Genomic DNA, 12,976 nt, shown 5'->3' with positions numbered 1-12,976 from the left:
GAAGAGAAAACGCAGTTTATTTCTTCGTTTTCCAATAGCACTGTAAAACGAGGAAAACAATTCACTTCCCCAATATCAATAGTTCCCGCCCCATGCTCTACATACATCCCGTTGATTGGCTAACGTTTCTGTCAATTACTTGACGTCCATGCACGATTGGATAGCGGTTGCATATGGCGTTGCATGACATGGACCGTTATTATAACCAACCACATTCCATTTCCAACATTAATCACAGATGGAGAGAACAGATCAGATCAATCTCCGAAAATTAAAATATTTTGCAAAAGTAAATATTCTTGAAACTTTCATAGGCCTATATTTCTTGAAACTTTCATATATTCTAGATACATTGCACATTCAGTGAATTATTCCAAACCTTTCTTTTGTTAAAACAAATATTTTTTATGGCATACAGTTATCATGAATATCAAAAGTCCATATTTCAAAATATTACAAAACACGAGACCACTCAAAACAAGGATTTATTAGATAAATGTCAACCTTCTGAAGTCAGAGTTGCTTGAAGTCCAGTGGGAAATTTGTGGTTATGATTTGGGGTGCTATGGCATCTGCAATGCTTTTTTTCTCCTTCTTTTTTTTCCAGATTGATCTGTAGCCTATATGGAGAGAACAGTGTAGGCCTACCTGTCCTGTCCAGACCAGCACCCAGTGGTGGATAACAGGGGCGCAGGAGGCATTTTAAAAGTGAAGGGGACATATCTGGGAGGTATGTGCGCGCGCATAGCGCGCGCGAAAAATTTTGGGGTATCCCCCCCACTTTTGGTGATATCCCCCCCACTTTTGCCCCGAGGAGGGGGGGACATATCCCCTCCACTTGAGCTGAATTACACAGTTGTTTTACGCAGATTTCAAGGCATTTTTAAAATGAAATACACATGAATTCATTAAGTCTATATTAGATCTTTTTATTGAAGGAGTAACAGGCCAACAGCTGCAGCACTTTATTTTTATACACAGTATATATATTTTTTTTCCCTAAAAATATACTGTATTACCAGAGATCACACTAGTATTTTAAACTGCCGGTCAGCGTGACATGGCACGATTAAAATCTACCAGACATCTAATAAAAAGACCTTTCATAGATATCTGTATGCATTAATGACAACCAAGTCCGTATAAAAGCAGCCTAACACAACCATAAGCATTATGTTTTGGATTGAACTGTTTGAACATAATGCATAGGCTATCCACAATTGTAGGGCCAACTTGCACAAATACTGTACATTAATTACTGTACCCACATTACCATTTGCGCATTGGCGTGACATGTTAAGTAATAAATTAGGATACTCACAAGTTATATTGTGGATACAAGCAGTGGATGCTGTCCCAGCGTCTGGTTTAATAGGACAGGACAGCCTTTTGGGGAAGTTGACAACATAATTGCTCCTCAGATATATATTCCATTCAAGGTAACGTTTTAACGTGTCCAGCTGTCCACATGACATGATTAACACCGTGTTTCATCTGACTGGATACGACCATAGGATGCGACAGACAGACCAGTGTTACGTCCATGTTTGTTGTTGCCATCTTAAAATGAGCGTGCATTGTTGTTAATTAGTGGTTGAACAATCTTGCCAACTTTACTCACAAGTGCCCTCTCGTTTGAAAGGCTCTGTGATGTATTCTAACTAATAACAACTTGTTTTGATAGTCCATCCAACAACTAAACCGCGCGCCTAGCTCGTATTACAAAGTCAAGCCGATCGGTGTGCACTGCAGCGTCACAGGCACAGCGACAGCGTGATAGAGGGGGGCCCATTGAGGGGGGCTTCCGATGGATGGTCATTCGCATTGAGCGTCATTTATTTGGACTGAGATTTACCGGCAGTCGGAGTCCCCCCTGGCAACAGGACATAGGCAGAACTAGCACGTTAAAGAGGGCCCAAATGTGAGAGGGGGTTTTCGATGGACGATCATTTGCATTGACCATCATTTGGACTTAGACTGACGGGCAGTCGGAGGCCCCCCTGACGGCCGAGGCCCGTTTCAATTGAAACCAATGAAACATAGTTAAGGCCGCCAATGTGTACAGTATAATCGATCATATTTGCGGCTTTTTCTTGGACCTGAACACTGGAGGGGATATCCCCCCCACCCAAAAAAAGTGGAGGTGTTAATCCCCCCCGTCCCCCCCTACCCCCTGCGCGCATGGTGGATAAAGTACCAAAGTATCAATAGGCCTACTGCAATATAGAAAGACTCCCTTACAAGTAAAAGTCTGGAATTCAAAATGTACTTGAGTAAAAGTACAAAAGTATTGGCATTGTAATGTACTTAATGTACCAAAAGTAAAAGTAGGCCTACTCATTATGCAGAATGTCCCATTTCAAATCATTTGAACATAGCAGATCTACAAGCTCACAATGCGTTGCATTGCGAGTTGCGACACATTGTGAGCTTGTAGATCGTCTATTTTCAAATGTATAAAGGGCTGAAGTGGTTAATATGTTTTATTTCTAATAATAATCAAAATCTACAAAGTAACTAGTAACTAAAGTTTTCAAATAAATGTAATGGAGTAAAAGTACAACATTTGGACCTGAGATGTAGTGGAGTTGAAGTAAAAGTATTGAAAATTGGAAATACTCAAGTTCAGTACAAAAATCTAAGATGTTTACTTAGGTCAGGGGTCGGCAACCTAAAATGTTGAAAGAGCCATATTGGACCAAAAAAAAAAAAAAAATCTGTCTGGAGCCGCAACAAATTATAAAAGCCTTATATATCGTCGTTGTCGGGTAGAAACCTTGTATGTCCAAAACTTCGTTTTATATTTATCATTTAAAAAATGAACTAAACTAGTGAAAACAGCCGATCTACAAGCACACAACGCCTCGCACCGCGAGGCGTTGTGTGTTTGTAGATCTGCTGTTTTCACTACTTTTGTGCGTCAGTCTTGTATGATGAAGCAGGGCTTTGCTTTGCGAAAAAAAAAAAAAAACACACATTTGAAAAGTGGAGATACAAGGTTTCTGCCCGACAGTGACGATAAAAAAATCGTTAAAACAAAAAATATTTTTTTCCCCCTATCTTTTCCATTTTCATACATTTTTGAAAAAGCTCCAGGGAGCCACTAGGGCGGCGCTAAAGAGCCGCATGCGGCTCTAGAGCCACGGGTTGCTGACCCCCGACTTAGGTAAATGTACTTGGTTACTTTACACCACTGCCAGCACCTCCAACCAAACTGAAGTCTGGGAAAATATCACTTTTTCATTCAATGATCTGCATTAAATAATGTCCAGTCACATTATTATTTTTTTTCTGTTTCTTTATTTGTATCTGGATTTGTAAGGCAGTCTGAGGTTCTTGAAAAATATATTACTGAACTAAAGGAAATGGCAGAATATTTCATAGACTGTGTTTATGTGACAATTATAAATAGACCAATAGGCTATAGACATACACATGTTCTCAAAATCTCCCTTTTTATAACAAGATGTGAGTTTAACCCAATGGAAAAAGTCCATCAAGGAATCAACTAGCTAATAATGTGATGCTATGGGAATGGTGGTGGAAGTTCAGGTTATGAACAATCAAATTAAGGCACCCAATGTTAAATGCATTCATGAATGCTACAAGTCATTCAGAGCCACTTTCGTAAATGTACATTATGGGAGCAAAGAGGGGGGGAAAATGCCTATGACAAACAAAACACCCAATTAAAAATTATGTGACTTCACTACAGTGTCATCTGTGTTTGTAGGCTTATACTGCACCATATTTCTACAACTAAGCTTTTGTTTTTAGAACCAATATCCAATTCAAACTAATCATTTTCAAGTTAGAGCAATGCATACTGGATTAACTGTGAATGAAAAACCAAACACAAACAACAAAAATATGTTAACAGCAATTAGAGAGAGAGAGAGAGAGATCAATTGATCACATTTTATAATTCAATCATTCATAACGAGCAATGTCAACGATTTGAATGTGATTGTCGCAAGCTCCAATATTTATGTAGTTTGTAGTAGTGTAGATTTTTGGACATGAATCAGAAAGATCTAAAACCAGATGATCATGTTCAAAAACTATAAAGGCTAATTCATACTTTATTGCTTGAGACAAAAGTGTAATGTTTATTAATTTTCAGTTAACACAAAAATTACCCAGCCTAACCTAGAGTGTTGAAAGCTGAGGCTAAGTTACTGGAACAAGTATTGACAAAGTATAAATTAGCCTTTAGACATAACATTTCATTCAACCGTTTTGGATCACCTTCCACACATCAATACACATACTCAAGAAGTTATCAACAAAATTGTGATACAGTTGATAGTGATACAGGTGCAAACTCAATATGATTGACCTATGTAGTGTAACTAGACCATGGCCATAACTGAATGGTTGTGCTGCATACGCAACAGGTGACAATACTACATTAAAACCATACTGGATGCATTTCTGTACCAACACAATTAAAATATAATTATTAAATAGACACTCGAGTGCAAACATCACTTAAGTCTCTCTTCATGAAAAATTGTTTTCCATGAACGGCTGATTTCATTGCCTATCAGTTTCTGTACATAGTTTTAGTACATAGATACTAATCTCCCTGTGATTTACCAAATATTCATACAGCCAACAAAACACAACTTTGGGCATACAACAGACTGGCCAGTTGACTACAGTATAGAATGCTTTTTAGGCAGACAATATCAATAATTCTATGCTCTATAGAGCACCTATGCCAATTCTATGTATAAATATATGTAACTCTGAGATTGAGACATTTTAGTATGTTGTATTCTGTAGAAAATATATTCATATTTAGGTATACTTAGGTATCAAAACATAAGAGCTTATGTGCAGTGCAAGCTTTCGGCCCAGCCCCAAGGGATATAACATCTGGTATCTTCTGTACACTCATTTTGGACATGTTTTTGCTCATATATCACCCTTAAAAATAGACCACTAAAGAAAACCTGATCAGTTAGCCTCAGTGGGAGGATTGTCACCGCACAGCTTTCTTTCGAGACATAATTAGTCAGCAAATGAAAAGTTGATTCTAACATCCAGCAGAGGGCAGTCTAAAATCATATAAACCTGAAACTGATGCTATGTGTGCAGAAAATCTGTTGAGAACTGCCACTATTACCTGGCTACAAGAAAGCCAATTAAGTAAAATGCTTCTGATATTTGTTCAGTTAAATTTATTAGATGGGGAGATCTTTATCAGTGCTGATGTGAGTACATGAACAAAACAATTATATTCAAAAGCCTCTTTCTAGCTTTTTTTAATCTCTCTTTTATGCTCAGACATTCTGTACATCTAGACTTGTGTATTCACTCACTCACTCACTCACTCACTCACTCACTCACTCACTCACTCGCTCACTCGCTCACTCACACGCACACGCACATTCACTACTGCCATGTGTCACACACAAACACCTCTACACACACGTGCATGTGTGCACGCTCACGCATGCATACAAGAACATACAAGTGCATACATAAACACATGCAAACAGTTACTTCAAGAAAAACAAAAGAGCATAAGGATCTCCACAGACTCAGAGTAAATGCATAATACTGTAGCTGTATGGAGGAAATTGACTATCTTGGATTCCATTTCGTGCTATAGTCAATATGCATAGAAAAGTCACAAATACAACAATAAAGCTTTCATAACAGATCCAAAATTAACATCACATGCCAATTTCAGACATAGTTTTTACAATTTTATGTGAAATGTAAAAATAAATGCGCATCTTGTTAGTTTTTTTGGAAAATGACAATCAAATTACCTGTCTTATTATTATTTATTTTATCATTTCACAGCAAACCCGACTATGCTACAGAGGCAAGAGTACCAGACTTGGACTGGATGCCTTTGTGATCCTTCATACCTCAAGTTATGATTATGTGTAAGAGACCATTAAAACAAAACCAAGTCGGCATTTACAGATGATCATGTGTAAACATGGGTCACACTGTAGTCTCACTCTTCCACAAGCCACTTTTCATGCCAACAGAGCTCTGGGAATGGTCCGTGCCGCTAGTATCCTGCTCCAGCTCTATGACTGAGTTCTTCAGCGTGCCATTAGGGGCAGCAGCAGCAGCAGCAGCCCCTGGCACAGTGGTAGTGACACTGTTGAGAGGGTATGAGCATCGCTTAGTGTCTCGCTCCACGGCCGCTGCCAGTTTCAAATTGTCTCTGCTGGCACATCGTCTCTGGGCGCCATGCATGGCCACCCTGCTGGCCATTGAGGGTGGCAGGGGAAAGGGCTTACGGCTCCCACTGCTGCCCCCATCGCTTCCCTCTGATGGGCTAGTAGCCACTGCCTCGCCAATTCGCCTACCATTAGTTAGAGGGCTGGCCTGGCTCTCTGACAGGCTGTGATGGATGCTGCCATTCTCACTTGTGGCCTGTTTGTGAACGGCGTGCGAAGAGTTGAGGTGCTCTACGCCTGTAGGTCCTAATGCTCCCAAGCTGCCCCCTCCTCCGGCAGCCCTCAGGGCTTTAAGACGATAGTGACCTCTGCTCTCGCCCCGATGATAATACTGGCTACTCCCTTGCTTAGTTCTGCTACTCACCTTCCTTCTCTGGGGGTGCACTGGGGCGACAGAGTTTATGGTGGGCAGATGGTTGTTTGTTGGCTTGTTGATGTTGTCGGTACTGTTGCTCGTGTTGGTACTCATAGGGGCACGGGAGGTGTTGTTGGGATTATCCTGCGCCACCTGCAGTAGGTTGGTGAGCTTGCAGGGACCAGGGCCCACGCTGCTGACGCCGCTTGGTGTGGACGATGACCTGGCTGACGAGGAGTTGTGGGAGTCACCTGGTGGGTGGCAGCTTATGAACAGTTGTGATCCTTGCTCAGAAGTTTGCACTCCACTGCCAGTGGTGCAGGTGTGTGTATAGGTAGAAATGGGCTGCGAGTGGCGGTAGCCTCGGCAGCACCCGAGCCACGAGGCCTGCACGTCCAGACGTCGGAAGCAGTGGTGCACGACCAAGAACACCCCCAGTACCGTGGCTGCCACGCCATAGAGACAACTGAACAACAGACCAGTGTGCCCAGTTAGCCACATGGCCAAGGCACCGCAGCACCACAAAGCCAGGAACAGGAAGTGGGTGGCCACCAGCACCATGAACTGTAGCCTCAGGGAGTACTGGTCCTCTGGAGGCATGACTGGGTTTATAGTGCCCACCGCTGAGTCTGTGGACAGGAGACTGGTGCTTCCTGCCAGCGCGGGCTGACTCTCAGGTGCAGGGACGGACAGGGAGGGTCCTGTACATTCTTTGTCCACTCGGTGCTTCAGGCGAAACACAGTGCACAGGAAGTAGATCCAGGTCACCAACACCACCAGGCCTGCGGGGACAAAGAAAGCCCCCAGACTGGGGCGCCACACCAGCCAGCAGCTGTAAGAGGCAGTAAAGAAGTCAGAGGGGTCAATACAATACAAGGAATCTCTGTGTACACAACACATCACAAAACAATATTCAGTTCGGGTACCAAACAAAGTGGCACAATGTCAGGGGTCAAAGGGCTCAAGGGTAAAAAGAGAAGCACTCACTAAGGGCTGTTGTCTCCATAGTTATTGATATTGACGGCTGCAGTGATCCCACATATGATAAGAGGAACTCCACCAGCAATCAAATAGAACCTGGAGAAATGGAGAAAAACATTTAGGACAAAACCGGAAATCCCAACTATGAATTCCTGTGTGTGTGTGTGTGTGTGTGTGTGTGTGTGTGTGTGTGTGTGTGTGTGTGTGTGTGTGTGTGTGTGTGTGTGTGTGTGTGTGTGTGTGTGTGTGTGTGTGGCTCACTCTCAAGTGAAAAGCGCGCAATTTCATTTCTTGTTTATACTGCAGGATGCCGAAAGTTTTCTGGCAGCTATTATTGTTTTGGAAGTGTCCCTGTCCATGTTCGTTTCCTCTTTGTGTTTCTACCTCCCTGTGGCCGTCTTTAATCATAACAAGGCTCTCTGTTCTTTCTCTTTCTGAGCTGATGGACTGTTCCGAGGGGCCAGTCGGTCTGAGTGAGTGACTGATTTTCAGAGGAGGGGGGGAGTTCAGCTCCAATGGAGGCCTGACCCCATGTGGCTGAGTAGGCGACAGGGTGGTGGCTGGAAGACCAATGGGGTCAGCAGCAGTACAGTGTATGAACACAGATCCAGGAACATGGGGGCAGGGAGACAGAAGAAAAAGGAGACAGATTTAAGGGAGACAGTGCGCCCCCTCTAATACCCTGCTCAGATTTACGACAGACCCCACAACCTCCGTTATGTTGGAGTCATACATTCCTCGCCACCCCTGCACTGAGAACTTGGTGTGCATCACTGCAATTTAGCTTCTTTGTGCCTTACAGCATTGCTCTACTGTTATTTCCCTCCAAGGTTTCCTGCAAACAGAGGCGCTTTGGTTGCTCTACACAATGATGGTCTTTGATGGGGTGCACTTTGGGTGGCCGTGCACACAAAAAACTCCCTCATCTGTCAAACATAATCCTTACTGACAGCAAAATGACATCCTCCTGATGGTTTGACCGAAGGTGAGTTGTAGCTAGCTCGCCACGATGACATCACTGACCTGAGCATAGGTCGCTGGGTAGGTGGGGCGGGAGGTTCTCCCTCTGGTAATCGTGGCGTTCTCCACACGGCCTCTTTGTAGATGACCCTGCCGCTGACTCCAATCCACAGCAGAGTGGACAGGGAGGAATAGTGGAGGACGATGCCCACCTGGCACAGATTACAAACGTGGGATCAGACATCCAACACAACACACAAACAGTAGCACGAAACATGACGGGACAGAAAAGTGGGAGAGTCTTACTGCCTGGCACACTACAGGGTAGCTGGTCAAGCTGATGCCTCCTGCATAGATGGCTGTTGTCATTGCAATGTGGAAGCAGGTGTTGAGTAATGTGTGCCAGCTTTTTCTTGATATTCGTATGGAGCTGCATGGATTGAGGGGAAAATGCTTTACAAACACAACAACAATGGTGTGGTATAGATCTGAATGACTCATCTGAATACGCACGCACGCACGCACACACGCACGCGCGCGCACACACACACACACACACACACACACACACACACACACACACACACGCACACACGCACACACACACACACACACGCACGCACACACACGCACACACACACACACGCACGCACACACGCACACACACACACACACACACACACACACACACACACACACACACACACACACACACAGTACCTGTGGTGCAGTATGTGTGTGATGATAATTGTAAACAGGCACAAGAGGAGCACTGCAGTACAGGCGTAGACCACAGGGTGGAGAACCCTCACTGAGACGGGGAGAGAGTTTGGAAAGTCTGGCACCTCCTGACGCACAAGAAAAATTAAAGCAACAAACAAAGGTTTGAGTTGGCGGGTGTTCTCATGGAAACACGCACAAATTATAATTCTGTGTTAGCATGATAACGGAACAGACAAGATGGCTGACATACATGCAGCACTGCGTAGTTGCTTAGCAGGGAGCAGCGCAGAGTGGAGATGCTGCTGTCAGTATAGACCAGCTGACAGCCATCCTGGCTCCAGCTGCCCTGCCTCTCCAGTGCCCCGAGGCTCCACTGGGCAGCCACTGGATCGGTGCCAGGGGTCAAGTGGCGCAGAGACACCCAGATGGGCTCCGAGTAATTCCACATGCTGCATCCATCTGCCACAGAGAGGAGGGGAAATTACCCATATTAAATTCTATAAAACCATGCTAATTATTCTGCGTCTGAACGAATTAGACATGTGTATCTGACCTATATTTCTACGGGGAAAGTTGGTACTGCAATCATGCCCTGCCCTGCCTCTTGGGTTGCATATTCACATCTGTGTGTTGCACAATGACGATAGCTTGCCTTTCTCAAAGGCATGCTACAGAGCGTTTTACAGAAAGAGAGAATTTCTCATTCACTTAACCTATTTTTCTCCTGACATTCCAGGGGTTATAAAGACCTTCTGACCCTGAATCTCCTCATCTGGCTATCACCATGGCATAATCAATTACTGGGCATAAATGTCATGTGAACATTGTAGTGCGTTCATGCATCCAGAGTGAAAGGTTTCCATGCATTCTGTAAAGACAAGAGTGACAAACGTTCCTCACCCAGGCCTACAAAGATGACAGGGGTGTTGACGCTACGTCTCCGAGAGTGTTCCCCACCCATGCTTGAGTTTCCAGTCAATGGGAAGAAGCGGCCTGTCCGGAATGCTACAAACTGGAGCTTACAATCTGCAGGAGCATCAGGTGGGAAGAGAGAGGCTGGGAGAGTCACAGAGGCCAGGGCTATGGAGTTCTGGAGGAAGAGAGAACCATGGGATTGATTATATCACCACTGATAATTAAATGTGGTAAAACAACAGTTCCCTTTCATGGATTCTAATGCAGGAACAGCATGTTTCCGTCCTGCGCGACCTTGCCCTTTAGGGCGTCTTACTGATATATATACAGTAGGGGTGTCACGATACGCCTAATCCACAATTCGATTCAACTTTTGATATTAAGGTCACGATTCGATTAGATTGAGTCTTGATTTGTAAAGAAAAACTTCTTCGAGAGTGACAGCTTTGGCCAAAATATTGGAGAGATAAGTCCAATTTCATAATACAGTCAGCTGGTGACAGGGAGCTAACCTCACACTTATGGATGTGGAACAGCTACAATAATAGATGGATGTTCTCCGCTCACCTTCAAGGGGAAGTTGTTCAGGGAGGTGTTATGTGTTCCTATGGTGCAGCGGAAATGTAGCTGCTGCTCAGGGGACGACTCCGCCCCTTCCAGAGTCGGGCTGGCCATCAGGACTTCGCGGCGCTGGTAAGCTGTGCAGCTTATGCCCTTGAAGTGTGCTGGTCGAATCATATAGGCCTCTATGACAATGTTCTTGGAAACCTGTGGTTATCAGTGTGATCAAAGCTCAAATAAAACAGTTCCAATATTTTGACTTTTCAAAGATAATTTGTATTATGACATTTGGAATCTATTAGACAGAGCAGGGAAGAGAGAGGAAACAAGAGACTGCAATATTCTGCTTAATTTCTATTTGTTATTTTGACCATGCATTATACTATATTTGACATTGTGTCCTGTTATCTGACTTTGTATCTTTTGTCCTCTCTATATCCTCTATTCTTATGACTGTTTTTCTAACTGCAAAACGTAGGGAGCTTGTGTGAAAAAGAATTGACTAAACTTGTGATGTGACATTAACATTTAAGGGGGTGATATGACATGCAACATCGATTTTAAGTAGTAACTTTGTGACTACTGTAATGCATGTGCATGTCCATAAGGTGTGGCTGAGGGTCGGTTGTCTCTACCATGGGAAGGTCCTGGGCATGGCTGTGGAGCTGAGGCCAGGCAAGTGTTTCCAGAGAGTAGACTATGGAGCTGCAGGCTCTCTTCTCCCTCTGGGCATGGGCCAGAATCTGGTCATCCACCTGCATAAGGTTGCTGCCCATCTCTACAAGCACCTGCGACAGCTGGAATAGACAAACACATACTGTATAAAACAAAGACAAATGCAGAAATATTAAACACTTCAAATGGTTTCTATTCCTAATCAATTCTGTATTGTTTCAAGAGCCAATGACTTATCATGCTTTGTATTTAATTTGCTTATTTTATGTGTATTTATTTTAAATGGACCTTTAGGACCTACTACAAGGATCTCAGTCTAGTATTTATTTAGCAGTAGAAAGATTTGGGACATCCAGTGGTTGATGTCTTTATGTCATTACAATTGACAAGTTCATTGAAATACAAAAACATGCGCGCGCGCGCGCGCACGCACGCACGCACGCACGCACGCACGCACGCACGCACGCACGCACGCACGCACGCACGCACGCACGCACGCACGCACGCACGCACGCACGCACGCACGCACGCACGCACGCACGCACACACACACACACACACACACACACACACACACACACACACACACACACACACACACACACACACACACTTTAAGAAAAGTTATAAATTGTAAATATAAATACATATATACGTATTTAAAGTCACACCTCTCGAAGCTGCTTGACATATTCCATGAATCTCTCCATCATCTGGGCTACATACAGCACATCCACCGAGTCAGTGAAGCCTGCTGCCTCTAGGGTGTATGAGCGCACCTGATGCGCCACCGTGACTGCATTAGATGCATTGATGGGCCTCTGAAAAACAGAAGGAAAGATTTGAGGAAGCAATATGCAAGATCAACTGTGCAGTCAAAATTCTAACTAAGAAATACTTAATCAGAAGAAGCAATAAATTTACAGCATGTTGCATGCCATAATATTGGCAAATATTGGATATAGCGTGTGTGTGTGTGTGTGTGTGTGTGTGTGTGTGTGTGTGTGTGTGTGTGTGTGTGTGTGTGTGTGTGTGTGTGTGTGTGTGTGTGTGCGCGCGCACATGCGTGTGCGACTGTGCATTAAACTTTGACTTAATGGCAATGGAAAATAATGTGCTATACACTTGCAGTACTTATTCCAAAAATAAAGCTACTTTCTGACAGCACTGCAAGTGTTGCTGAAATGTGTTGTCTCCAGTTCTCCTGACTTATCATGCACCTTAAGTGGACCAGAAAACCTACTTCAAACTTAATACTGACCAGAATGAAAGTGTGTAGGACACGGGTGATGCCGTTGGTATAGTGACAGTTGGTGTAGTCACCTTCCTGCCATTTTCCGGAACGGTCACAGTAACGGGAAGCCTTCTTCTGCTCCATACCTCCATCCACAGACAGGGAGGGGTAACGCAGCTGCAGGCAGTACTGGTGGGACACAATGCCTGCCAGGGTCCTTGGCCACCTGGGAATTAATGCCAGTGTTCAATATAATAAGCAATACAGCTATTAGTGTCTTTGGGAGCAAAGTAATAGTTACTGTAACTCTGTAGTTCTCAAAGTCCAGGGGTCCTTGGAGGGGTCCCCAGCAAAATGAGATAA

At 43.9% G+C, this 12,976-nt stretch overlaps 1 protein-coding gene across 1 annotated transcript in view; it reads right to left on the bottom strand.

The window, feature by feature from the left end:
• Window positions 1-3,333: 3,333 nt before the first annotated feature.
• The window catches only part of adgra2 (adhesion G protein-coupled receptor A2), a 58,997-nt gene continuing 49,354 nt past the window's right edge, over window positions 3,334-12,976 (bottom strand). Inside the window, exons 9-19 of the mRNA XM_080739654.1 lie at window positions 12,641-12,839; window positions 12,051-12,200; window positions 11,340-11,501; window positions 10,711-10,911; window positions 10,129-10,318; window positions 9,479-9,687; window positions 9,226-9,353; window positions 8,812-8,935; window positions 8,569-8,717; window positions 7,552-7,641; window positions 3,334-7,396 (exon numbers count right to left, since the gene is read on the bottom strand). Coding sequence (XP_080595780.1) covers window positions 5,965-7,396; window positions 7,552-7,641; window positions 8,569-8,717; window positions 8,812-8,935; window positions 9,226-9,353; window positions 9,479-9,687; window positions 10,129-10,318; window positions 10,711-10,911; window positions 11,340-11,501; window positions 12,051-12,200; window positions 12,641-12,839 — 3,034 coding nt within the window. The 3' untranslated portion in view covers window positions 3,334-5,964. The remainder of the gene's footprint in view (window positions 7,397-7,551; window positions 7,642-8,568; window positions 8,718-8,811; window positions 8,936-9,225; window positions 9,354-9,478; window positions 9,688-10,128; window positions 10,319-10,710; window positions 10,912-11,339; window positions 11,502-12,050; window positions 12,201-12,640; window positions 12,840-12,976) is intronic.

This window comes from Nannobrachium achirus (genome assembly GCF_963921795.1).
Source record: "Nannobrachium achirus genome assembly, chromosome: 12".
NCBI lineage: Eukaryota > Metazoa > Chordata > Actinopteri > Myctophiformes > Myctophidae > Nannobrachium > Nannobrachium achirus.
Note: the sequence above shows the minus strand (reverse complement) of the source record. Positions and strands in the feature narration are given on the sequence as shown.